Genomic DNA, 27057 nt, shown 5'->3' on the forward strand with positions numbered 1-27057 from the left:
CAGAGGTTATGCGTTAGGTCATAGAGTCTTATATCCACAAACAAGTCACAGTTACTGTACATGAGTCACATTGTACTGTAACCAGCGTCTTGGGGAACAAATCCGCCGTCAAAAACACCTCAGCCGTCGGAATCATGAGCTAACAACGAATATTAGCTCGGCAGCGTGTTTAGTGAGTAAACTTGCTATGGCCCGTTTTAAACACGCTGTTGTTTGACTGTCACATCCACCTCTCAAATAGGTTCACAATCTGAATTTGTCCAGCTGCTGATCAAACAAGTTGAGTGGAACTGATGGTTGCCGGGAGAAAATAAACAACACCAATATTGACATCCAGGTTTGTTACAATAATGAAGGACATTTGCTTTGTTGATATCAATGGAAGTGACCAGCGGACTAATTAATACATTATAAATTCTCTTTGCAGATTATAGCTGCAAAGATAAGGGACTGTGAGGTTCTTTTTAGAAAAACCTCCTGCAGCCATAATGCACTATCTATTAAGGGTGTGCATTATGAAACACACTTCCCCCAACTGTAAGGGAGCGTCCCACTTCGGCCTCCTTTATGACCAGGTAAAGCTGGGCCTTAGAGCTCACCAAACGTCTAACCACCGCTAACTTGTGTTTCCATTTTCATTTCTACTAATGACTTGTCCTGTTCTTGTTTTGTTTTTTTCCTCTTTTTTTAGTTTCTTCTTGTTTTTATATACTAAATCTTACTATCCTATGTCTTTTTTACTGTAACTCCAACCTGCATATTGGACTGCAGATGGAAATAAGCCCTCACATTTAAGTGTACTGTTGTGCTTGTTCATCAATGTGCATTGTCCTGAATTAATAAAATAAATAAATAAATTGATTGATCAATAAGTCATCGATCGCCAACTATTTTGATAATCCATTATTCGGTTTGAGTAATTCTTTTATAAAATAAAAGGTCATCCGGGGCTTTGGGAAAAACTGATCAATATTTTTCACAATTTTCTAGCCTTCTATAAACCAAACAACTAATCAAGGAAGGATCAAGGAAACCATGAGCGGTTGGTGCTTTTCTCCTGAGAACTACCAAAACATGTTAAACATTTAGCTTCACATACGCCACTTCATGTGTCAATTTGACGTCCTTACTGTTATCACCAGGGCGGTTCTAAAAACCCAACAGTGCCAACTGATTGGCTCTCGGTGATTGCAGACTACTGGCAGCTGCGTTCACCCAGTCAGAAGATACTGTATTATTATTACCGCCGACAATGGATGGAGCGATAATTGTGATTGTTAAACAGTTGCCAAGTCTGTAAAAAACAGCACTTTTAAAGGTTGCTTCGTCTACATCAAAACAGATGGACTACTACTTAAATGTTGGACCTTTGTCAATTCATTCTAACAAAGTTACAACAATTTATTACATCGATGGATCTCCAGATTGCTTTGAAGGTAGGGAGACATGATTTATCTGCAGCGTTGCCAGAAGGTCAAATAAAAACCAGGAAGGCAGACTCCTTGTCAACTTTGTCCAACAAGTGCGTATTTATTTACAGTGTGGTCAAATACATGTTTAAATGAGACAGAGTTCAAATAAAATAAAAACTTGGAACTATCGAAAGAAAACATGAGCAAAACAACATAATCAACTCATACCAAATGAAAAAAGCACATATGTGGCAGCACAGCTTCTTGTCTAAGTAAGTATATCGTAAGTTTGTATGAGCGTGACTTCTTTCCTCCCTTAATAGCAGAAAACTGCAGCTACCTTTATTCACAGGAACCACCCGATGTCGCATTTGCTGCCATTTTTGTGTGAGACCTATACCACAACTACTAAAGGAGACAGATGTGCAAAACACACTGGTACAGTACAATATGCCTGGCATGTTTGTCCCAGCCTACAGATCCTATCCTAAAAAACCTTTGTTTAGAACACATCTCTAATGAACATGAGTGACACAAAAATGATAATTCCTTCCAATATTAACTATTTTTTATTAATTTAGGAAAGGTCCACTGAGAGGCAGCCTCTCTTTCTGCAGGAACGCCCTGATCACGTTGTCATAGTTCCACATACCTACCTGGAAGCTGTCCAGTACAACCACTGAGCAGCTCCACTGGAGCAGTTGGGGGTTAAGGGCCTTGCTCAAGGGCACCTCAGTGGTGGTAAGGACTGAAGGATAAGTGCTGCCCTATCACTTCCCCCACCCAGATCTTATCCTGTCGGTCTGGGGATTGAACCAACGATCTCCCGGTCACAAGCTTGCAGCTCTAACCTTTAGGACACCACTGCCCCAATATGGTAAACCATATCGCAATTTCAGTCAAAATCTAGACATTTTGCTCTTTTTGTGCAGCCCTATTACAATATGAAACTAACCAGAGCAATATGTAAAATAAATGTGGACAGAGGTATTTACAGGAAAGCACAGGGGACAAATGGCACACGCGATGAGTGCAGGAGTCTTCGACACACACAATTTAAAGATTTCACTTATCTACTCTGTCATGCAATGCAGCTGGATTTATTTATGAGAGGGCATTCTAACCTATAGATATCCAGTGTTCGGCTGACATGTTGTAGGGCTCAGTGTTCCTGCTTATGGCGGTGATTCCCTACCCAGGTCAACATGATATAAATGTGTCATCAGACCAAAAAGGTATGGCCAGTGCTTCTTCTAATAACATTTTGATAGGCTCATTTGATGGTCTGAGTGACATCACACATGGGCCTTAAAATTAACTGCATTCATCACGATCTCATCTCTTTTACGGTTATGACATCACCTTAATCTGAGATCTGACCCCAGCAAGATGCACGTCTGAAAGAAGAAGATCTGGGAACAAGATCTTCAAATTGTACCTCTTTTTTGGAGGGGGGGGGGGGGGGGGTGTTGTCTCCGTTTTGCATCTGGCCCGTGAGTCCTTGCTGCTCCTGTGTTATGGAACAAAACAATGCCACTCCAGCCAACAATATAAATGCTCTGCCCCCGCCCCCCCACCCCCCCTCCTTCTCTTGCCTATTTCAAGCTGTCCAAGGACAATCTCCTGTTAAGCCACTTGTGTGCCCACACATAATTCAGACTGTTATCTTGGAATAAATGTGGTCTGGGCCTTTGTGGCTCGTGTCTCTCATCAGGCTGAATACAACGGACTAGTAATTGAAGATTAACCGAGGGAGGACGGATGGTCGTAAAGTTGTGACCCTCTATCGGCCTTGTTGGCTCTGAGATTTTGGTTGGTGCATTAGAGCGGTGCTGTTCCCTTGATGACAACAGGATAATAACTGGTCAGTGTTGCCAAAGGGTGATATGATGGAGGGGAAGAAATGATTTTATACTCAACAGCTTCAGACTTACGGCTGTAAAGGTGCTGATCTAATGTACTGTACAGTACTACAGCTCACAGCTGTAAGAGACTCTATAGGGCTTCTAATCTAATGTCCTGTACAGTACCATAGCCCTATAGAGTCTCTTTGACAAAACAATACCGACTCAAGAGCCACTTCCTATCTTTTTCCAGTGTGTTCAACGCATGCTTAGTTTTTATGGAGATGGATCTGACCTGGAAGTAGCTGTTATGATTTTATGAGATTAATCTCCATCACAATGAAGACCTTCAAAAGCTGTTGAAGCCAGATACGAGAACACAGCATCTGTATATTTTTATGTCTCTCTATATAGAGTATGAAGGGTTTATTTACAAAATTATATTTATGTATTTTCTAAATTATGTATTCTTTGGTGTTTCAATCTAAATACGCTTGTCTGTCTATCTATCTGCCTATCTGCAAACTAGTGTGGTTGCTACGGAGGTGCAGTGCATTCTCCAAAGTAAAAAAGGTTGACTTTATAGGACTATGACTTGCATAACTCATAATTATATACTAATATAGAAATATAACAATTGATTATGTGATTTCCATCATTTCACTTGATTTCAGCAGATGGAGTTTGCCCATTTTAAAAGAACGTGTAGATGTTCAAATTTCCATTTTTCCTCATGAGTGTGTGATTTGACAGAAAGAACGGACCTTCAGTCTCAACTAATTATGCTGACATACCGGACAAATGAAATTTAAACATCTACAATTTCTTTACTCCGTCCTACAACTAGTCTAACTCCATCTTGAGGAAGTGTGTATAATTATATAAACAAAAAAAGCAAAAGCCCACAGTCTGGTGCATGATGGGAAGCGGTTTGCATCGCAGCCGCTTCAGTCCGAACTGGCAGCGACACAGTTTCCGCCCACTCACTGCCACAGCTCGACATGCGGTCACGTCACCTGAGGCAGAGAGAGATGTCAGCTGTGTGTGTTTGTGTTTATTTGTGTGGTAAAAGTAGACCATGTCCCATATATGTCACTCGGTGTGTCTCCACAGTATCTTATTGCTCACTCACAGTGGTTAAAAATACAACTGGAAAATGTGGCCTGTAGAAACATCAAGAAAGAAGAAGACTCTAGACACAAGCAGTCATATTTTTCAATGAGAAGAGAGTTCAGACAGGGGCCTATGTTTTCATTTAAATTCTATCTAATAGATTTATTTTATTGAGATGTTTTTTTGGAAATGGAGAATGTAACTACGAAAAAGAGAAGCGCTCAAGAACAAACCAATTAGGGGCTGCTTATGTTGTCTGCTAGGTCGCACTGGTTTGGTTTCCAGCTGGCCGCAGATTGAGTTTATAACCTGTAATCTAGCTCATTTTGAGTCGCAGCATGATAAATGATACCTTGCCTCTTTAACAAAAGCTGTGAGTTACCCTATTAATAACTGGTCAGAGTCATCAGGAGGGTTATTAGTCACAGCAGGGAAATCTGAATGTGAGTAGGAGTTGGGTTTTTGGCTCTATTTGGCTGTATTTAATACCACATAAAGAGCTGTAATTACTATTTGTCATAATAAATGATCCATTTCGGAGGTTTTCTTTAAGAGAGCTACTTTGTCTTTATGCTTTAATTTACCTTTTAGCAGTGCTACCAATGTAGCTCTGGGGATTGTCAGGTTGTTGGTCTGCCAAACCAACACCTCCAGAGTGTTGTATTTATATACAACTATTGGATGGATTGGAATTAACTTTGGTTTGTAAGCTGTGAGCTACTGTTAGATGCATAATAACACATTGTACACGATAAGCATACTACACTTACTTATTTAGAATGCAAATTGTACACATGCTAATAGCCAATCTTGGACATTGATTTTTTCATTGTGTTAAACCCTATAAAAGCTAACTCTTTAGCCATGCTAGCAGCTGTGTGAAACTGTGCAGTGTTGCTTTAAACTAATGCTAAGGTCAGCATGCTCACAATGGCAACGCTTACATGCTGAGCTGATATAAAGTTTACTATCTGGCTTAAGTGTGTTTGCATGGTAACATTTGTTATTCAGCATGAAGCACAATGAGTGAGAATGCAAGTAAGAAAAAGTATTAGACAAATTTAAAAATGGTTGCGTATAATGTCTGCACCAACTTCAATGGCAATCTATTTAATAAATATAAGGGCATGTCACTCAAAATAATAAATGTGTACCTCATGTTGGCACTTAAGAAAATGTGAGAGGGATTACCAAATTCAGTGAGATTTATTTTCTGGAAAACATAAATGTTTGTACCAAAGTTAATCGCAATGCATGCAATAGTTGTTAATCCAATAATTTCAGTATGGTTAGTTGGAGGGTGATACAGGAAGTTTAGTGTTTCAGTTTTGTGATCTGACCATAAAGTTGGCAGTGATGGCCAAATGGAGCTTTGTGAACCAGTGTCTTTATTTTCTGAGCCCACTATAGGGCGCTCTTCATTTTAAGAGAAAAGCCTAAGGCATTGCAATTCAGTGTATTCTCAACCCTTTATGAGTGACTGAAGCATAGAGGATAGGCTCCTTCGAGATGGCAGCCGCCCATTGCATGCCAATGACATTTGTGTCCGACTTGAACCTGAATGCATCATACGACATACATGCATACGTCAGAGCAACGTCTCAACATGATGACGTTTTAAATAAACTTTTTATTCATTTTGATTTGGATGGATTTTAACTGCTATTTTTCTGATTGAAAGGCTTATTCTGTACAAACCACATGTTGTGTGACTGATAGTTACGTTTAGAAGTCAGAGAGACTAAATCTGTTCGGATCATCTACAGTGTTGCAATAATCAGCAACATATTGCATGTGGAGCATTTTAACAGCTACTGTGTCATAATAAAAACAACTGGAGCTGGAACCTGCTCTCGCCCACTTTACAGACGAGGCACAGCTCATCTCGAAGGAGCCTAATCAACGTTTCTTCTTTATTGATGGGTACACTTGTAAATAATTTGTTTTTCTTGACCTGATTCATCCATTAACTCCTTGCCGACAGTCACTGGACACAACACATAAACCAAACACACAAAATAGCTCAGTGCATTGAATCACTCCTGTAACTGCAGGAAATTAGACATTAAAGTGAATCGTGACTCCAAACAACAGGGTCCGACTTGTTATGGAAAAAAGTATTTCAGTGTACATTTCCTTAGAGAGACATAACTGACATACAAGTTATTTGTACCTGCTGCCCTCAACGTCTGAAGTATTGACACTGATGCAGCCATCAGGGAAATAATCAAAGGGCTGAATTAGAGCCGGTGGTGCAGCAGTAGCACTTCATGATATTAAAGGCTACATAACCGTGTGGCTGCTGCAATCAACTGACTTACATACAACAAAGCTCCATTATCATAGCACTTTAATTTAGAGAGCTACATCCACTATATTTAACGAAGAAGATACATTTGAGGAAAGGCATCATGGCTGGACTTGAGACAATTTAGGCAAGTTTGTGTAGCATTTTAACTGGAGAGCAGGGCTAAAACTAACGGTTACGCTGTTGATTACATTCTCGATTTAATTGATAACTTGTTTGGTCCATAAAATGTCAGAAAATTGCAAAAAATGCTGATCAGCGTTTCCCCAAGATAACATTGTCAAATGTGTTTTGTGTTTTTGTCTACAACAAAGAAGTCAACCTAGTCAACCTCCTGTTAAAAACGTAGTGACCAAAATAATGTGCAGGCCTTTGTACACTTTCTGCCTAATAAAAGGGTACATATCTTCACATGGTACATATCTTCACATGTTCTGGGAGTTCTCTCTTGTTGATCATTTCTGGAACAATATGGCATAAAAAATGTCCACCTTGTTTAATGTTACCGTCCTGTTTCTGTCAATGTCTTGATTCTGAATGACCTGTCAGCCTTCCAGCTCTCTGGGACCCAGAAACGCGCTGTTTGCTGGACTGGTTTGTGTATTTCTACACCCCTCTGTTCCTCTTTCCTTTGTCGGTTCGTCTCTGTTTGTTCTGTCTGAGTCCTGGTCATTTGCAAGTTTCGAGATTTGTGTATTTGCAAGTTTTAGAGTCAGAATAAAGCGTGTTTGTCTGACTTTCTGCCTGGAAGAGTCTGGCATGTGGGTCCTTCTGCTGAACCGTGACAACCTGCAGTAAAATGTGACAGTTTCCGGCCATTTGCAGCAGCCTTCGGGCTAAACAGGAAGTCACAGAAACGCTCATATCCTGTTAGGTCCGATTCCAATTTAATAAAATGTTATCAGACCCATATATCAGCTAGTACACAATCAGAAATGCTCTACATGCGACCTGTTGCTGATGTTAATAAACACTCTTTAGATGATCCGTAATCTGAATGGATTTAGTCTCAGATTTCTAAACTTAACTATTAACACATGTTCAGTACAGGAAACCTTTAAATCAGAGAAATAGCAATTAAAATTCCTCCAATTCTAAAACAGTGAAGTTCATATAAAATGTCATGGTGAGTTGATTCTGAACCAATCAGCTGTTAGATCAGCTAAGGCATGTCCCCGGCTCCCGGACTTTCTTTTCCCACCTACTGTGCAATACAGATATATAATACCTAAATTATAATATATATTATATAATACCTATTTTATAATATTTAATACTTAACCATTTAATTTCATTACTGTGCAATTTGTATTTATTATTTAGGACTTAACCATTTCATTTCATTACAGTGCAATATGCATAGTGTATACAAAGCTATTTTATATACTGTATGTATGTAGATGCTTTCAGGACTGTGCACCAGGTCCCCCCTCTCTTTTTTTCTGCACTACCTATACTTTATATTTCTATATTTTTATACTTCGTGTCATCACTGTACAACACTGTGTTGCTTCAATCTCGTTGCACAGGTACGGCCCTTGTGTATACTGACAAAAAAAGGCATTCTATTCTATTCTATTCTATTCTAGTCTATTCTATTCCCAGCATGCTCTGGGTCCGCCTGGGTCTTGCAGTCATTGTAGAGCAACTGCGCCGCCTGCGTCTCAAACCTGCGGCCACCTTGGTCTCTTGAGATTTTCGTTGCCCACGTGTGCATGAGGTTGAGTAAGTCTGGATCAAGTCGGACACAAATCTCACCGGCATGCATTGGGCTGCAAATACAGGTGATTGTTCTGCGCAGGCCTGGCTCATCTCGAACAAACCTAATGCTTTCTGAATCAAATCCCAGGGGTCAAGCCAGTAGTCGGAAAAAGTATAGAATACGAACCACTGCTGCTCTCATGGATTCACAATACTGTGGGACCTTTAGCGCTAATTGAACACAAACACACAATTAAATGAGTATTTATGCTGAGGGTGCACTCAGGACAATTTGGAGGGGATCCATTACACAATGGTCTGTCTGGGTGATGGTAACATGGAAAGCTCCAGTGTACACAGATAAAGATCAGACTGTCATCACAGCTCACAGAATTATCAAGCGCAAACCAAGCTCTGTGTAAGCTACTTCCACCCCCAATTTTTGGTGCAAAAATAAACCTTGCTTCAGGTAACCAACAAACAGATCTTGTTAGATGCAGCAGAATCCAATTAGCACTCCAACACTGAACATTCAGTTAAGGCAACACCATGTGTTTTACATGTTTACTGTTACTTATTGTGCGATGGAGCACCTCAAAGGAACCAATGATGTGTTATAGTTTTCTTACTGTTCTCAAGTCCCATAAAGAGCAAAAAAAAAACAATTAGCAGGCCTGTGCTGATTTTCAGCATCACACAGGTGGAGTGAATGTATCACCAGTCGGTCAGCAACCACACCTCAACCGAACCTGCACTAACGTCTATCCTTGTTGCTGGGCATCCAGTCTCTCCTCCCTGCCTGATCCCGCTGAGCTCAGCACTCGGCCTCACCCACCCTGAGGCATTATGAGAGTTCACAGAGCACACTACAGGGTGGTGTATGTGTGTGTGTGTGTGTGTGTGGGTGTGGGCAGGGGGGTGGGGGAGCAGTTTTTATGGATGCATATGTGTGTTTGTCTAAAGGAGGAACCAATGATCCAGAGAATACAGTCTGATCTAATTCCGTCGGCTTTTGACATGAACCGAGGTCCTTCAAAGAAACCTGATTACAGATGACCTGAGCTGTCCTTCTGCTCCGCCTGCATGCTGAAATGCTTCAGCCTGTGTGAAGATGAAGCCGGCTCAAGGACATTTCAAAGACGGCTTCCAGTAGTAATACTAAACAACAACCAGTTGGGTTTACCAAGCAATGCGATTAGACGGACGTAGGCTGCAATTAAAGATTAGTTTTGATCGGGGAATGAAATGATAAAATGTCAGATTGTCAGATTGTGAGAAATGTGAAGCACAATTTCTCAGACACCAAGGTGACATCTTCAAATGGCTCGTTTTGCTCAAACTACTCGAGGTAAGAAGATGATCAGCCAATTATCATCAACAGGTAACTTATTCTGATTATATCAGTCTGTGGTTTGAGTTGAAAGCATTCACTGCATTCAATATGTGACAGTAAACTAAATATCTTTGACTGTTGACTGTTGGTTGGGTGGCATTTTTGATTTTAAGATTTAAGATAAAGTGTTTCCTTAGTGTTTCTAATTTCCATCGACTAATTATTCAACGCAGACGTCACCTTGGGTTTGTTGAGGTCTTTGATGGCCATTTTTCACTACTGACTGACCAAATGATCAATCAAGAAAGAACATTTTTAAACAGGGTCGGTCGCAGCCGTTCAACCAACAATCCAAAGGTATTGAATTGAAATGATACAAAACAGATACATTTGAGACTCATATTTGAATAAATGAACGCAGTAAATGGTTGGCATTCTTGCTTAGTAAATGACTTAAAAGAATTGATCATCAAACTAGTCACTGAATATTCAACTCGATTGACTAAATGATGAATCGCCTGATGACATACACGGTAATCTTTACCAGCGAGCTCAGACACATTACATTTCCCTCAAAAGACGTAACATAAGAGAAAAAATGTATTCCATTTTCTGTGCTTCTGGATTAAAGCCGCTTACCGTCTGTGTGTTCTTTTCTATTTTTGAACATTTTGTCAGGTCTGTTGCATAAGTTTGGGGTTATTCAGAAAGGAAAGACTAATCCACATCCATACGAAGGTTTCACATGAACCAATGAGCTGCTGCGGCCTGACCAAAGAGACTCTCAATCGAAGAGTCTTAACTGTTGCCTTCCATTCAAATACACCGTGCTTTTCCCCACATTGAAAATCAAGTCACTCAAATTTACTCAACTGAATTGGGAGCAGTTAGTGCACTGATAGTCTATCTCCACAAACTTCCACTTCCCAACATGTTGCTATATGTCCTTCTTTTTAGCCAGATGTCCGTCACCTTCCACTTTCTTTGTGTTGTAATTTCTTAAACTCCGGTGGATGCGCGTAAAAACTACTTTTTGAACGTGTACATGCACGTTCCACCAAAACAAGCTCCTTCCCGATGCTATTCTGCAGAGGCAGCACCGCTCATGATGATTGTGATCAGTTTAAAGACATTGCCAAGCACGTTTTTCTCCCAGAATGCTGTGTGGACTAGCCAGACCCTCCTCTGCGGCGCAGTGGAAGAAGGTCTGGCAATGTGAGACTAGTGCACTGACAAATGGATATAAACTGTGGGTCAAAGCGTGAGTCAGAGCCAGAGAGGCTGAAAGCTCCACTAACTCTCACCTACTTTATCATCCTATATGATAATAAGGGGATCAAGCAATGTTTTTGTTTTTAAAATCTTAGGAGGAGTTTACATTCTAGTAATTTTAAATGTACAGTACGTGACTTTCTGCCATCAGGGGTCCCTCAATCCAAACTATTACAAAGACGGAGCATTGCCAACGTTGCCGTCCGCTTCTTTGGATAGGAGTCCTTCAGAGTTCATCATTCTGGAGGCTTTTACCCTGAGCTGAATTATCAGCAGAGGATAATGTACAAATATACAATACAAACTCAACTTAATATATAACAATCTATGTATGCATATATTACCTCATAGATGATTGGCACTTGCCTGAGGACTGCACTTAGTTTCGTTAAAATGACAAATAAAGATACTCTACATAGGTCTGGTCGTTTATAGACAGTTTTTTGCTTTAAAATAGACAAAAAAGTTAAGTTGTAAATCTTCACGGCTGATTATTTAAGAGTGAATATTGTACAGTGTTTGTTTTTTAGGCCAAACTAAGAGTTATAGCTTTAAAATGAATGGATTCTACATAATTATATCCTCGGCATTGTGAAAAAAGACTTTAAACCATTAATTATCATTGTGTGGGAAGACAATTATAGAAAATATATTAATAAAAACATGTATATGAAACAAAACCTAAAATGATCTCATCCTGGCTTTAGCCACCTGAGAGGGTGTTGGGAGGAATGACCTCCTAAAATCCTGGCTACTGCCCTACAGAAGGCCTAATACCGTCAGTGGGACTCTAATGCACCATATGCATTGGTAAAATGAAAATAGATCAAATGAGCTCTTCATCGATTTCTGGCCTACCTGTATGTAAACAACTACAGGCAGTGACATTGATAATCATGGGCCCTAATGTTACTCACATCATGTGTAGTTTGTCCACGGCCTCTGCAAACACCGATTTTAGGCCATTTCACACGAATCATCACATGCAGTTATAGGCTAAATATGAATTGCTGTTTTCCTGCAGTCAGATTCCTCCAGTGACTCCGACCAATCTGCATGCAGTGTGGCGCTCCAGATCAACGATGCGGTGCTATAAAACAAGCCGTCTCATCAGACCACCGGTCCGGTCTATCTCCGCCGAGTTTTACGCGTCTATAACAACACCATTATCCTACGGTCGAGAGAAAAAACAACATCTCCCACCTTGTCTGCGGGGTGTGAGGGTGTTTAAAGCGGGAATAAACGGTGAAGTGTCTTACCGTCCTTCAGTGGTGTGGATGGAGCGGAGGGAGGGGCGGAGATGCTGCTGCTGCTGCTGCTGCTGCTGCTGCTGGGCTGGGCTGCGGATGAGGGCGAAGCAGGATCGGCCTGGTACAGCTCAACACCTACACTGTGCTATCTGGCGGCTTGTGCTGCATTCAGGGGACCCCTCGTACATTTCCGTTTCGGAGGTTGCAAAGTGATCCAGCAGCATTCACGGGAATCCGAAAAGGGCGATATTTCATTTAAAAGTCAAAGTCGACTTCTCTTGAGGAAGATCATATGAGGCGTTGATATCTGAGTGATAATTCAGTGTTGATATTTATTCTGTTATTAGAAATAGGGAGTTCCTTCAGCACACCCCTCACCAAATGATGTCCAGAAACAAAAAAAGGAGATCCCCCCCCCCCCCCCCACATATTAATATTCCCTAAGGTAACAAGAGGGAGTAATTTCTGTTTAATCTGATGCTACAAATGCATTAAGAACAGTTTTGTTGCTAATCGACAGCATTGCCATATTCCAGACTGTGATGTATAAGCATACAGAAAGTAATTCAATTTTGTTCTATTAACGTCAGAGGCAGCAGGTAAACAGATCAAATAAATTTGAACGTTTAGTCAGGACTGAAGTTGGTAAAAACAGTCACTCAGTGGATTTGAAAAGTAACATCACACGTTTGTTTTTAAATCTGACACTACACAAAAACTAGAAATGCATCAAAATTGATGTTTCTAATAACTGACATGTTGATTCAGACTTTGAAAATTTCGAATTTCACATTTCCCCGCCTTATCAAGTACACTCATTAAGTAAACACAAAACGTTTCTTTTCCATACACTTTTTAAATAAATTAATTTTTGGGGATCATGACTACAAGATTTAATTCAGAGAACATGGAAAATATAGTTATTTATTTTATGGCAGTGTTTTGACAAACATAATATCCTCTAAGGGCACCGGAGCAACTTTTTCAAAGGGATGCACAAGGGTTAAATTTGACTAAATGTTGACCTGCCATTATAATGTGTGTCCTTGAATTGGAAAAACCTGAGGCAGCTAATTTTTGTGACCTAAACATATGCAGATTTTCAAACAAATAGTGTAAATGGTCATCAATTAAATGCATTCTTGGTCTCTGACAGCTCTAATAGATGGGCTGGACTAAATACAGTATCACTTTTGATTTGTCTGTAAAACTGTATTAAGCCATTGCCTTTGCACCAACGGGGGCAGAATAAGAAGGATGTACAAATTTAGCTTCACCAGACAAAGTCTGATGTTATTATTCCATGGATTATCTGTTCTGGGAACGGGACTTTTCAAACAGCTGTGACTCAAACAACAGCTGCTGGGTGGGACGGAGAGTCAAACTGAAATAGACTGATCTGCCAACCCGACCTACTATAAGCTGTGAATCATAACTAACAGAGAGAGACCAAGGTGCATTTCAGTGTTTCTTTTACCCTCTCTGTCAAAAGTAGTCAGGCATTTATCACTTTGTCCCTTAAATAACTTTTTGTTTGCATCACACAGACAATAATCCCTTTGATACAGCAACAGCTCCCAAATGGAGCAGAAAAACACATACACACTTAAACATGAGACTGACAACAGGAAAAATAAGTTTCCCTCTTCATGTCTGGTTTTTATTTTAAAAGAGCAGTGCCAACGGTTGCTACGCACCTAACTGCCCCTTTTGAAAAGCCTGTCTGTAAAACTCAAATGCATCATATTCCCTCTGTCGAAGCAGCACTGATGCAGCATCATCTCGGATGACCAGCAGTCTCCTCTAAATGTCACACAGCTGTTAGCCATGCAGCTCGGATGCCCGGCCGGCCGCGCCCTTCTCTACAGAAGCAGTGTTTTTCTCTCCTCTGAATGTCTCAGATGCCCATCTCTCCTCCCTCTTTCAATCATTACATCACACCCAGTTCTTTCACAAACACACAAACACACACAGGTCAAGATAACATTGTAGACATACCGTATGTGTTTCTGTAAAGGTTGTGAATTTTTCACCAGAATTGGATGCTTTTAATCAGAGCGAGTGTATTCTCAGTGACCTGTGAATAGCAGTTCATATAAAAGACAGCAGCAGTATTCTTACTAAGTCTGAGTTGTAAAAAAAATACAATAATGAGCCAGTGGGGCAGGGCAGGAATTTCATGAGGGAAACAATGAGCGCCCCCTCAGTGTGGTCTTATGGCCCTTAAAAAGGACGTGCCCTATGGCCATAGCGGCTTTGTTGCCCCTGCTGCACTGCCCCAGATATTTTCACCTTTTCCTCCTCTGTCTCTTTCCTGTTGATATGGTTTAGACACAGAAGTCTTTTTTGGAGACACCTGTTTTGTTGATTCTACATTCTTATGGGGCAACATCCAGAGAAATGCACACATAACGCGTGAGTTTGATGTCGATCCTGGTTCAGCTGGAAAATGAAGCTATTTAACACCAATGGTTTGACTCAAATCACCAAAAACCAGGAGAACTTATTGAACTCATCCTGATGTGCCAATGCTGCAAATCTGTGACTGAATGAACTTGTTTTTGCCCAGGGAAGCGAACTCTGCTCCCTGGTTTGAAAGCACCATATTTTGTGACCCACCCATCCACCCTGGTCTCCTCCCTAAGCCGTCCAGAGCATTACAGAGCAGTCAATGTTGGGCATACTGCAAGAAATACTTTGAAGACGTACAAATTATGGTGCATTACATTTTGGAGCAACATGCACAAATACAGTAGTTCAACCCATTCTCATGGACGGGTCAGTGTAATATTGTACAAAAATGTATGGATACGTATGATATCCTTCAAAATTAGGAGACCGCCGGCTAGTCACGCCGGCTACGAGCTCCATGATGCCGAGCGGCAGTTGCTAGTTGTTTAAGTTGCTACTGAGCTTTGTGACCCCGGCCACAGACCTCCGTTGTATCAGCGGTTCAGTAACCCGAAAATAGGTCATTGTGAGCCGGGCACAAAGCACAGCGAGCTGCCGGTTGTTTTGGCGGACATTATGGTTAAAATATGAGCGTTTTGATGCAACAAAAGTTACGATTAGGCACCGAAATGAACAGTTAAGATAAGGAAAAAGATTGTGGTTTAGATTAAAAAACTAAAAAGGAACACAGTGAAAGGCTTTAGTTGAAGTGAACGCCACACCCACTCCCCGACCTCCTACCTTTGCGTTCTTAAACAGCAGCTGTCAACAGCAATAAAAGTGGAATGCTTAAGAAATACAGTGCTCAAATTTTGTAGCTTTTTGAACAAATTGATCAGGAGAAGAGCCTGAGTGTATAATGTGCCTAATAAACTGGTAACTCAGTGTTTGTCCTCTACTACAAGGACATTACAAACATCCCCACACATCTCTCTTCTTTCGCAATGCAGTTCACATTAAAGTCAATTCACATCTTTTAGTGCACATGTGTGTGTCCTACTCACACACTGGCACATGTGTGTTGGTAAGTGGGTGTGTACTGTTAGGTCCAGATGAAAGGCTCTGGAGCAGTGGACCCTCCTTTTTGATGTACAACCCAGACTGCAGCGAAGCGGAGGCACCAATCAATAACGGCTGGTGAATTATTAATCCACACACGTTCTCCTGAACCACACCCAGAATAACTGCTGGAAAATTTGAAGGCATGACATTAAAATTTGAACTACTCATTAGATGACTGACGAGGACACAGACTGCACGTCGTCATCCCTGCATAGCAATCCGTTTCCTGTTTGTTGGTGTGGTCGGCACATCATCTTTTTAAAACACGTCTCTGTGATGTGGTGAATGTCTGAGCCCTTTTCAGCCACAAATGGACAAAATAGGCTGAGCATGTGCAGTGTGGGAGAGGAACTCATAATAAGCCCTTACTGTTGGCTCAGCATTGATACTGAAATCCCCAACAGGGAAAAACTTTTGAAGATTAGTAGAGGGAACACAAAAATGACATTACATGAGTTGTAAGTGTTGTTAATAATGTAGTAATGTAATGTAATGTAATGTTAAGAAACAGGAACTACTGCTGACAATGCAACATATACTGCTGCACACTCATGCTGCATCAACTTCCACTACTCTGTAAATATTGTTTGCTCTGCCCTTTTTTGCTCTGTGTTTTAGAGTTTTAATATTCCCTGATAGCCTCTTCTCCGTTGCAGCCTTCACACACGTTTGTCTCTGCCTGTCGGCTTCAGCCTGATGTTAGGTCCATTACACTCTGTGAACACCCACTCAGCCTTTATGCGTTTGTGGGAAAATCAAGCAGTATGTCTCAAGCGATGTGAACCCTGAATCCCTATATTCATAAGCTACTGTAATGAATAAATACATTTTCTACGTTGTTTAGCGACACAGCGTGGCTCCATGGAGCTGTCCCCCACATTAGTCCAGACTGACACTACTGAACATCCACGGGATGGGTTGCCATTACAATGTGGTGCAGATACTCATGGTTCCCAGAGGATGAACGTTAATGGCTTTGGTAGTCTGGATCAACAGAAGTACATTAACAGGATAACCCTGACCAGAACGGACGGCCGGCTTAGCCCTTTCACAACAACAATTACCTTTGAGCTAGCAAGCTAACGTTACACCGGAAAATGGCAAGTTTTGACAAATATCTGGATCATGTAACAAGGCAGACCTGCTTGTTTTTTAGGGGGAATAATTTTAAAGATTTACATAGAATATGTTAAGGGCATTTCCTCTCTAACAGGGACGTTTTGGGACCGATTGGTGGGGTTAGGGTTAGGGTTTGGGTTAGGGAGGAGGAGCAAATGACATTTAACCATGTAGCTAGCTAGTTTAAGTAGCTTGCATTACTATATTTTGTGAACAGTTAACTTTAATATTGTATGTTGCGTTTATTTTGCGGGGTGCCACCGTCGCTGCGTCCGGTGCTTCGCGCCAAGACTATGTGATTGGTTAAAGAAATGCCCGGGCTGTTTATTTCTCCTATCCCAGAATGAATCTGTGGTGTAGGCTGACCTTACTTCTTACACAGCGCTGTGGAGAGAGTTCTGTTACACATGAACACTGCCTGGTTTCTGGGTTCCTTTGCCAATTGTAATCAATGTCCCTGGTGTATACTGTTTCAGTTGGCACTTAAAAAGAACATGATTAAAGACATACGAAATTAAACCGTGGTAATCACCAGTCCGAAGGTGGCATAGCATTTGCATATTACAAATGTATGAGAGCATTTTCCCCTTCAGGTTTCAATTAGTTTATCATCTGCATCAACAAATATAGGAACAACATGAAAGAATATGGGGGGGGGGGGGGGAATGTTCTAGTTGCAAAAGCGTTTTAGTTTAGTTACTAGTCACCAACACGTTGCCGTCAAAAACTAGGACTGGGCCGAATGGTAGAAAACAATATCACAATATTAAGATATTTTCCCAATGTCATCATGTATCATGAAATGAGTTACATAGCATACAGCTGTTCAAGACAATTGAAAGTGTAGTCGTCTCGTTATAGTATTCCAATGGAGGAACAACAGTATTGAGTTATTGCCACTGGGCTTTACTGCCCACTACTTCTCCGCTGAGGGCGTTCTGATGCCAGAGGGTTTTGTTTATCAGCCATCAGTCTGCAGTGTAGGTCCACTGAGTCTTTGTTAATTGCACCGTGTGAGCAACAGCTGCATTCATGGAGACCATTACTGCCACCCTCATCCTCCTCTCCTGGGATGAAACGTGATCTTTTATGTTGCCAGACTGTCCCAGAGCCTCATCAGTCAATCAGGAACCGGTCTGCTGTGTGCAGGGTAGGTACTGAGAATTGAGACACTAATGGACGTATAGTGATGGATGCACCGATTTGCCGGTGTGTCATACTGTATCCATTTCATTACAACGCAACAGACTGAGGAGCACGTCCATACTGCTCCTCAGGGAATCTTCAGGGAGCTGTAAAATTGTTGTGTTTTTTTAAATGTCACTCCGAGGAAGAAGGACACTGTCCTCTTCCGAAAAACGACTATATAAGGTTGGGTGTTCAAGCAACAGTTGCGACTTAAAATGTACGTAGCCGTGGTAATTGTGATGAGAGCAAAGCAGGGAATAGGATGACAGATTTGGGTGTTGGATGGGTCAAACACACACAGGACTTAGTGTCCTGTTTGAAAGTAAACAGCGAGTTGTCTTTTTAACTTTACTTTTTAACTTTAACTGTGTTGCGTTCTGCTAACCGAAAGTGAAGTAACGTCTATTTCAACACAAACCCGAACCATCCATCTTTCTAAGCTTAAGCAAGTTTTCAGCCAAATTCAGCCCCGCCCATTTCATATCAGGTCGGGAAGTTCAGTCTGGACTGTTCGGACCAATCAAAATGTCAGGTCTGGCTTCACGCAGTGATGGACAGATGATCCACAGTGTGGTACCCAGCTATGTCACCAAAGAGCGCTTGAATTCGGCTGCCGCTGAAGAACTGAGATATGTAGATTCCGCCATTGTGTCTGTTAAAGAAGATATCGACAGCACATTCATTTTAAAATAGGAACACAGAACCGCAATAAAGGTATTTGTCGACCGGAAAGATGTTTTTGCCGTCCTTTCACGTACTCCGTTGATATGATTCCCAAACCATTCCATGAAACGTTTTTCCAAATCTTACATGTCTTCTAATTTCCATCTCTTTTTTATCACAAACTGCCTTCATGTCCATGTAGCCTTTTCTCTGTGTTATCTGGGTCAGTCAGCCATAATGCCTTTGCATTCCTCCACCAGTGGCACATTAGTAATCAAGGCACAGACAAGTGGGAGTCATATTGTTACAGACAGCAACACCTTGTGGGTGCTGTGACAGGTTTTCCGGGTGTAAAAACCAGTGCAGCATCAGAACGTATTTCTTGAAAGAGCAGGTTGAAAAATCTTTTTTTTACTGGCCACTGTCATCATACACTGGCTCTCACAGCTTCTCTTTGTGCCCTAATGTCCAGAGTCACCCTCCCCACGTCACCTTCTCCCCCCATCCTGCTGCAAAACATTGATCACTGATGTCAATAAGAGCCTACTCAATGTAATCTGGAAACACAGCCAGACGAACGCAGCGCCACAAATCTTAAAATGGAAGCAACTAAAATGGGAGAGGCAGAAACCGAATGGGCTTTTTTAAAGTTTACACCTTAAAGGCTAAGACTGGAGATGATAGGTGTGTTCTGTGCTGGTGTTAGTAATTTGTCAAAAAATCCATCCCAAAAAGAAAGACTAAAACCATAGTGAATGTATCTACCAACAAGTATTGTGTGTGTGTGTGTGTGTGTGTGTGTGTGTGTGTGTGTGTGTGTGTGGGAAAAGCCTAATATGACTTCAATAGTGCTCCATTGTTTTTAAAACAGACTGTCCTCACCCTAAAAACAGCCGTATAGGTTGATTGTCCAAGCAGTTAATAACAACCCATAGGTTTCTTGTTTGGTGCAACCTTTCACAGCTGTAGTAGTTATCACGAGAGCCAACATTGTAAACGTCATTTGCTCTTACCAGTGTATCGCCGTGTGTACTTCATCCACAGTAATCCCAACACACAGTACCAAAACGTCCCAGTTAGAGAGGAAAGGCCGTAAAAACATTCTTTGCAAATCTTTACAATAATCCCCCAAAAGAACCAAGCAGGCGCAATCCAAATTTCCTTCAAAACATGCCCTTTTCTACGTGTAGCTTGCTTACTTGAAGGTTTGTTGTTGTTTCCCGAAGCGCAAAATGTTTGAGAATGGCAATACTCAGAGAGCGGGAGTGGATGCTCAGCAAGTCAGGCGGTTATCCTGGAAATGTACTTCTGTTGATCGAGACTGTTAGATATCCTGGTATTGGGCAGACACATTCATGTTTCTGTCAGAATGAATTATAATAAGTTTGGTGATCCTCTGACTTTACATTTAGTATCAACATCAGTTTATCATCAGTCTCAGCTGGACTTTGTGTTTGGCGTTAATTTGCAAACGTTGGCATGTTAACATGCTTAACTAAGAGGGTGAACACGGTAAACATAATCTGCTTAACATCAGAACATCACCATTGTCATTGTGAGCATGTTAGCATGCTATTAGCATTTAGCTGAAGGAACCACCGTGCCTATGGACATCTAAACAGATCTGCTAGCATAGCTGTGAGCATTTCTTGTGTCCACAGAGATATTAAACTGAACCAATACCTTAATCATCTAGTGTATCTGGGCATACAATATAATATAAAGAACATGCACTCAACATAGGTTAAAACGTTCTGTGTAATTTTACCAGTGCTGGTAAGAAAACACCACATAGGCAGGAATTAGTTAAGAAGAACTGATTGAAGGAATGATAACCAGTGCAGCGTGGATTCTATAATGTGCAGTATTGCAACTTTCCTGGAACACTGCAATGCATGGATGATCTCTAATGTAATTTTAAATTACTTAAATAAAAAAATGTGGATGGCTGATACTTTGTCAGCAGCGTCCACATACTGTCTAGACAAATCCTCCAAATTACTGAAATACAATCCTATAGCTGTGTGTGTGTGTGTGTGAGTGTGTGTGTGTGTGTGTGTGTGTGTGTGTGCACGTGAGCGTATGCATGTTTGTGTGCACACGTGTGTGGGTCTGTGTGTGTGTGCCTGTGCACGACTGCAGCAGTATGTCAGTAATCCTTAGGGACATACTGTGTTTGCAGTATTCTTCTACACACATCTCAGTACATTTACGCGATGGCTCCTTTTCTGTGTTTTCCCGCATAGTTCACTGCTGTGTCTTTCAACAACTGTAGCTGGATAAGATTTCAGTCTTTGTGAGCAGCGAGCCAGAGCAAACACACAAGAGTAATCAATAGTATCCAATAGCATCTGTGTGGTGCGGTGTGATAGAATTTGTGCCGTTTAGCTGAAAAACTTTTATTTACATACAGCAGGTCAGTAATTAGATTTAACGCCTAACCTCGTCTTTTTTTTAATACAAGTGTGTATTTCTGACGAAGCTGCCTGAAACATCTTGGAGTTTTCAGGTTTTGTATTTTGCTCTGTAATGAGAGACCACATGTTGTACTTTTTTTCATGGACAAACTGGCCGAGATAAACAGACTTAATTGAGAGGTGAACTTGAGGACAATATTGCAGATATGCCGATTTAACACATCTGTGAGGATTCCTGTAGAGGTGCGATCTCTCGCCACTAGCCTATGTAAATTACCCATAAACCACGCCCTCTTTGTCCCTACCTCCAGGCCCCTCCTCCCCACGCCAAAACATTGACAGAAAATTGAAACTGAAAACCAGTAACATTGTAAAAATCTTGACAGCGTAAAAAAACAACTGAAAAGACACTGACATCAAGAAAAAATGAAGATCGATATTGAAAAAAATCATACTGCAAACAAATGTCAAAGTGAAATAATGTAACAGGATGGTAAAATGTTAAGTTTTTTTGATGTTTGCGTTTTATATTTTTCAGTGCCAGTATTTGTTGTTTCAATGCCAAATTTGGTTTTTAACACCACAGGTTACTTTCACTGTTCTATCTCCAGAGAAAATGTGCATAACATTGGACCTTTGAGTGCATTTATGTTTTGAATGTTATGTTTGGTTCAGATAAAAGTAGTATAATTATTTAATTAGCTGCACAGGGACTTCTTTAACAGACAAAGACTTTGACTCCTGTTTGAATTGTAGAGCTATTATCTCAAGTAGTAATACTGCTGTATGATAATTACTCCTACAACAAAGCAGGACAGACATTGTATAAATTTAAAGATGTTTTTTTGTCTGCATCAGTTGCATCACACATTGCCACCAGTAGGATTTTTGTGGTGGCAAGTTGTAGAAACAGACAAAACAACGTTGATAATATTGCCTCTGCATTTCTAGAGAATATAACTGTACAGACAGAAGTAACATTGGTCCCGGCAGGGGCGGGGTTAACTCCACCAAGAGGAAAACACATTCCGCCTTTCAGTATGTCTGCTCAGCCTAAAGCCCAGATGATGCTCTCTGCCAGCCATCACTGCATCCCCGAGTCTCCAGCAGCACTAAGCCTCTTTCTGTGCTCCAGTAACATCACCACATCAGGAGGGAGAAAAATACAGCAGGACAAAGAGAGGGATGAAGAAAATAAGAGTGCGCTGACTGAGAAGGAGGGGAGGAGGTTTAGGCAGCAGAGAAACAGGATGAATCTGTGACAGGTGAGACAGAAGAAATGAATAGAAATGGTGGCAATCATTTTAATAAAGGATCATTTATGGAGAAATATTCATGCATTTGCTGACAAGACAGCCAAAATGCAAAATGCTTCATTGGCTGCTAAATTTGACAGATGGAAGGTGAAAAGCACAAATTCACAGGGAAGAGATGTGGCTGTGTTGTCACAGAAACATGGAGGAGGCTGTGCATCCCGAGTGGATCATGATAGTGAGACAATGACGTAATGTAAAGAATCTCACAGAGCTGCATAGATCTAAGAAGCATCAAATGACCTTGTTGCTCTTTATACTATGTTGCCTGACTTCCTCGGTAGCGTCAGCCCTGCACATCCTGGCTCAAAATTACGTGGGTTATGTAAAAAATAACCAGCGCATTACTTTTTGTTGATATGAGTATGAACTGTGAATGAGAACAGCCTGGTTAAGGAGGGAGAAACAAATTCATGCTATTTGTTGCATTATGTGAAACATAAGATCCAGTGTATATGGAGTTTAACCCACGTGGACTGTAAATTAAGACATCTCATCTGTTACTTCAATTTTAAACATCTTTTGTTTTCTTCACATCTGTCACAAAATGCAATACTAAATCGCTGAACTGTACCTTTAAGATAGATTTCTATCACCAATTGATTGATTATAAAACAGTTTGATGCCGTTTGTTATTTGTGATACCTGTATATTACAAACACAGCATTGATGTCAACAAAGAACTTGTTTCTACTCTTTATGTTTCAGCCAAAGAACTGAGTGGGAGGATGGATGTGCACCAAGACCTAACTGCCAAAAAAAAACTTTCCTCAGTGAACACTCAGTTCCATTTTTTCAGCCAATGCATCTTCTCTCTGTTCGACCCCACTAAGCTTCAGAAAATGCTAAATAGTTATTATAAATGCGGGGAAAAACAAGCCTTTTTATCTTTGTGAATACTATAGTAAGCAGCGACCCAGAGGGCAGTCACAGTCACCAAAGTAACAACCCAGCCAGATTCACGTTAACACTGGCTCCATTCACTGCCATGCAGGGCTTTCCTGTGTTCCCCCTGCAGATAATGTTCACATTCATCTCTTATTGATTCCCACTCACATGCAGTCTGCATATGAGAGCCTGATCAATGCAGGCAATGCATGTGTGAAGGAAGAAGACGAAGAAGTTGCAGAGAACAAAAGGCGTGTTGTGTTAGACTGAATGCAGTCGGGTCCACTGTGTGTCTGCCGTAGAGCTGCAAAGATTAATCCACTAGTTATCAGCTATTAAATTAATCACCAACTATTTTGATAACCAATTAATCGGTTTGTAGTCTCACACTGCCAGCCGTTTCTCCACAACGCTACGGAGGAGCGTCTGACTAGTCCACATAGCATTCTGGGATGGGAGAAAAACATGCTCTGGTTTATTGGCATTTCTGTAAATCAATCATAATCGTCTTGGGGGCAATTGGCCCCAGACGGAGCAACGGTGCCGCTGCAAAAAAGCCTCTGGAAGGAACTTGTTTTGGTGGAACGTGTGAACGTTAACTTGAACGTGAACTTGAAAACTCCAATTGGACAGATAGTCTAGCTAGCTGTCTGGATTTTCCCCGCACAGACCTGAGGACCAGGTACCCATAGCCTCAGAAATCCACCAGAGGTTAGAACGTCAACACAAAGAAAGAGGAAGGTAACAAACCGTCAGCCAAATATCCGGCGGCACCTAAACAATCCCGGAAATGAAACATCTGCGGTATAACTTATCGGTTTGAGTCGTTTTATTAAAAAAAGTTTAAAACGTTATTGCTTACTTGAACATTAAAACATTATTTGAACAGCAGCTTGTTAATTGTAATTATTTTCTAGTTTCTTCTCTCGTCTGTAACAAAACAAGACATTTGAGGACGTCATCTTGGGCTTTTGGGAAACACTGATCCACATTTTCAGACATTTTATAGACCAAACTAATCGATTCAACTAATCAATTCAACTAATTGATAACTAGTCGATTACTCGAAACTAATCAACTAATCGATTAATTGAGAAACGTAAGAAAACACCACAATGAAAATGATCATTAGTTGCGGCCCAGCAGCAAACAAGACTTTTTCTCACATGTTGTACCTTTCCACTATAGTTTTTCACAGACAATCTTCGGTTGCAAACAAAAAAGGCAAACCACTGAAAAGACAAACAGAAGTTATGTATTTATCCATATTTTGGTAAAAAAGATGTTTGGCACATACATTGGATTACACATCAGATTGAGATTAAGACGTTTCTATAGACACTGATACTGTGAAACTGTGTCAGTCTTTTGACTCCACACACCTTTTTAAGCCTCTATGTGATATAATCATGTGTATGTGTACTCAAAACATGAGAATATTCCTTTAAATTGAAAACTGGGACAAATAGGAATTTCCAGTGTCTCTCTTCACACTCACTAAAACATGAAAGTGGCCCAGCTGATAGTTAACACACATCAGGAACAGAAAGAGATACCAGTACGCGGTCTCTCTACAGTCAGTCACAGACATGGCCGATAAGATGACAGCAACACATTAACTACCCCCAGCTAGACTCTGATACCATCACCACTCAGAGCTGGCAGGAATTGTCACCAAGCAACAAAAAGAGATAAACGCTCAGGGATACGTGCCACCAAAAACATCTTCTACATGCTGCCAAATAGAGTTAATGCTGCAGACAAGACATGTTTTTGTACAGTAAAGAACTCAGGCTGACCTTTGACCTGGGAAGAGAACTGAGCGGTGTGCCTGGTCTCAAACAGCTGCAGCTCCTTGTTCAGATCACAGACAGTCAGATCAACGTTCCAGGAACGCAAGCCTGTTTCAAAAACAGAGCAGCATGAATTACGTTCATCAATAGAGGAAGATGCTGCACAATATGCATAACATTTTAACTCAAGTGTCTGACACAGATTCTTCAACAGCACCTTTCTCTTCATGTGAAATAAAGCATTTCTTATTCTAAATGTGCATAGTTTTTTTTTTTGTTGCCTTGTTGAAAATCTAGCTTTAATACTACATTACATGCATGAAATAAGGGCATATATAAAGACACTGCGGTCTAATGTCCGAACATACCAGCTGCACGAGTACACTTGTACATTTCCTTACAACAATAGCTCTTGGTTTTAAAGGAATCAGTTACAAGCTTAACTTAAAGTAAACGATGAGAACACTTCAACTACTTTATAGTTGATAATAAATGGAAGTCCTTTGTGGATGTACTTTACTGAATGGTTGCTGGTTTGTTTGCACCAAAATGTACAGATATCTACAGTGCATTCATTCTCCAAAGCCAGTCGTCCTTAAAAAATCCAAATACACTTTTTGACAATTTCTTTCATTTCGATAGTTAAAGCAAGTAGCATTCGATAGAATATCATCTTTTGATAGAAATGATGATTTCACTTTTTTTCAGCGTCTGTTATATTTGTACTTTTACTGAAATAAAGGATAAGAATACTTCAGCTTCTGGACAGCTAATAAGAAACTGCAGACAGTTACACACACACAAGTCTTATTTATTTTTTATTTATTTATGTAGCACAGACCTAAATGCCACACACCACAGTTTCTGTAGCCTAAGCTGATTTGCAATGCACCTCCCTAGATGGACCCTTTTTAAATACAATAAGTCAACACTTACACAAAGTACACTAAAGAACATAAACTCAGTTACCATGACATTTGTTTGAAACACATCTGCTAGCACTTGACTTTAAGAACAGGTTTAACAGAACACCCGATGGGGCCAGCTGCAGTGAGTGTTATCCCTGCAGCACCATGCAGTCTGCTGACCACTCCTCTGTTCTGCTGGCTCACCTTGTATGATCTGTTCCCTGGCGGCGTCAAGGTGATGGCTGGAGGAAATCTCTCCGATTACAATCAGCATGCGATAGTTTCTGTGGTGGAACGCAGCTCCGGCACGGCGCTGCTGTCCATGATGCTGAAAACCCTTCTCGGATTCTGCTCGCTCCGGTGAGGCAGCTGCTGCGATGGGGATTTCCATGGTAACAGTGCCACTCGTGGACGCTAAGCCCTTTTCCATCTCCATGACAACTGCATCCGGAGCAAGCACCATGACAGTGCAGTATGAGCTGGGAGGATTGTTGGTGGGTGGGGCTCTTTGGACGGTGAACATGTGATTGGATGGCAGGTTATGTGGCTATTTGACGTCACAGCATATCATTGGACATGAGGAGGAAAACAGAGACATGAGAATTTATGTTGATCATATTTCTTACATGACACTGTTGTTGCAGCTGAAGACAAGGAAGACAGAGAAGATGACCTTATCATCTAGATTGAAAACCTACCTCTACTCTGAAGCCAACCATGGGGCACCTTCCTTTCTGCATCCTTCACAAACTAAACCTTTTAACTTATGGTTTTATGTTGCTGGTTTTACATTATACATCTTATGTGCAGCACTTAAGCTAAATGAATGTGAACTGTGTCAAAAATGCACCCAAAACAGCGAAAAACTGACTTTTATCTCCGATCCAATGATTGTGGTTGGACTTTAAGTCTTTAAGTTTTTTGAGTGTTATTTATCTATAATCTGTTCTAGCTTTTCCAACTTTGTAGACACAGATATGGAAACAATGGTCCATTGCATGTTTTATTGAAAAACAGCACAT

General features: G+C 40.9%; 1 protein-coding gene and 1 long non-coding RNA gene across 4 annotated transcripts in view; one reads left to right on the forward strand and one right to left on the reverse strand.

Annotated features, from left to right (window-relative positions):
• Nucleotides 1-26493, reverse strand: part of map1aa (microtubule-associated protein 1Aa) — a 39015-nt gene extending 12522 nt beyond the window's left edge. The window contains exons 1-2 of one of the 3 annotated variants that reach the window (XM_034898267.1): nt 26240-26493; nt 25134-25235 (exon numbers count right to left, since the gene is read on the reverse strand). In XM_034898267.1, the coding sequence (XP_034754158.1) occupies nt 25134-25235; nt 26240-26471 (334 nt within the window). In that variant the 5' untranslated portion in view covers nt 26472-26493. Of the gene's footprint in view, nt 1-11900; nt 12156-12242; nt 12399-25133; nt 25236-26239 lie in introns of those variants that run through there. The other 2 variants (XM_034898345.1, XM_034898423.1) reach the window with 2 other exon arrangements.
• LOC117942084 lies at nt 1986-24684 on the forward strand. Its single transcript, XR_004656068.1, has 3 exons — nt 1986-2289; nt 21809-21814; nt 24673-24684. It is a non-coding gene; the product is annotated as an uncharacterized LOC117942084 (long non-coding RNA).
• Nucleotides 26494-27057: the final 564 nt, after the last annotated feature.

This window comes from Etheostoma cragini, chromosome 1 (assembly GCF_013103735.1).
Source record: "Etheostoma cragini isolate CJK2018 chromosome 1, CSU_Ecrag_1.0, whole genome shotgun sequence".
Taxonomy (NCBI): Eukaryota; Metazoa; Chordata; class Actinopteri; order Perciformes; family Percidae; genus Etheostoma; species Etheostoma cragini.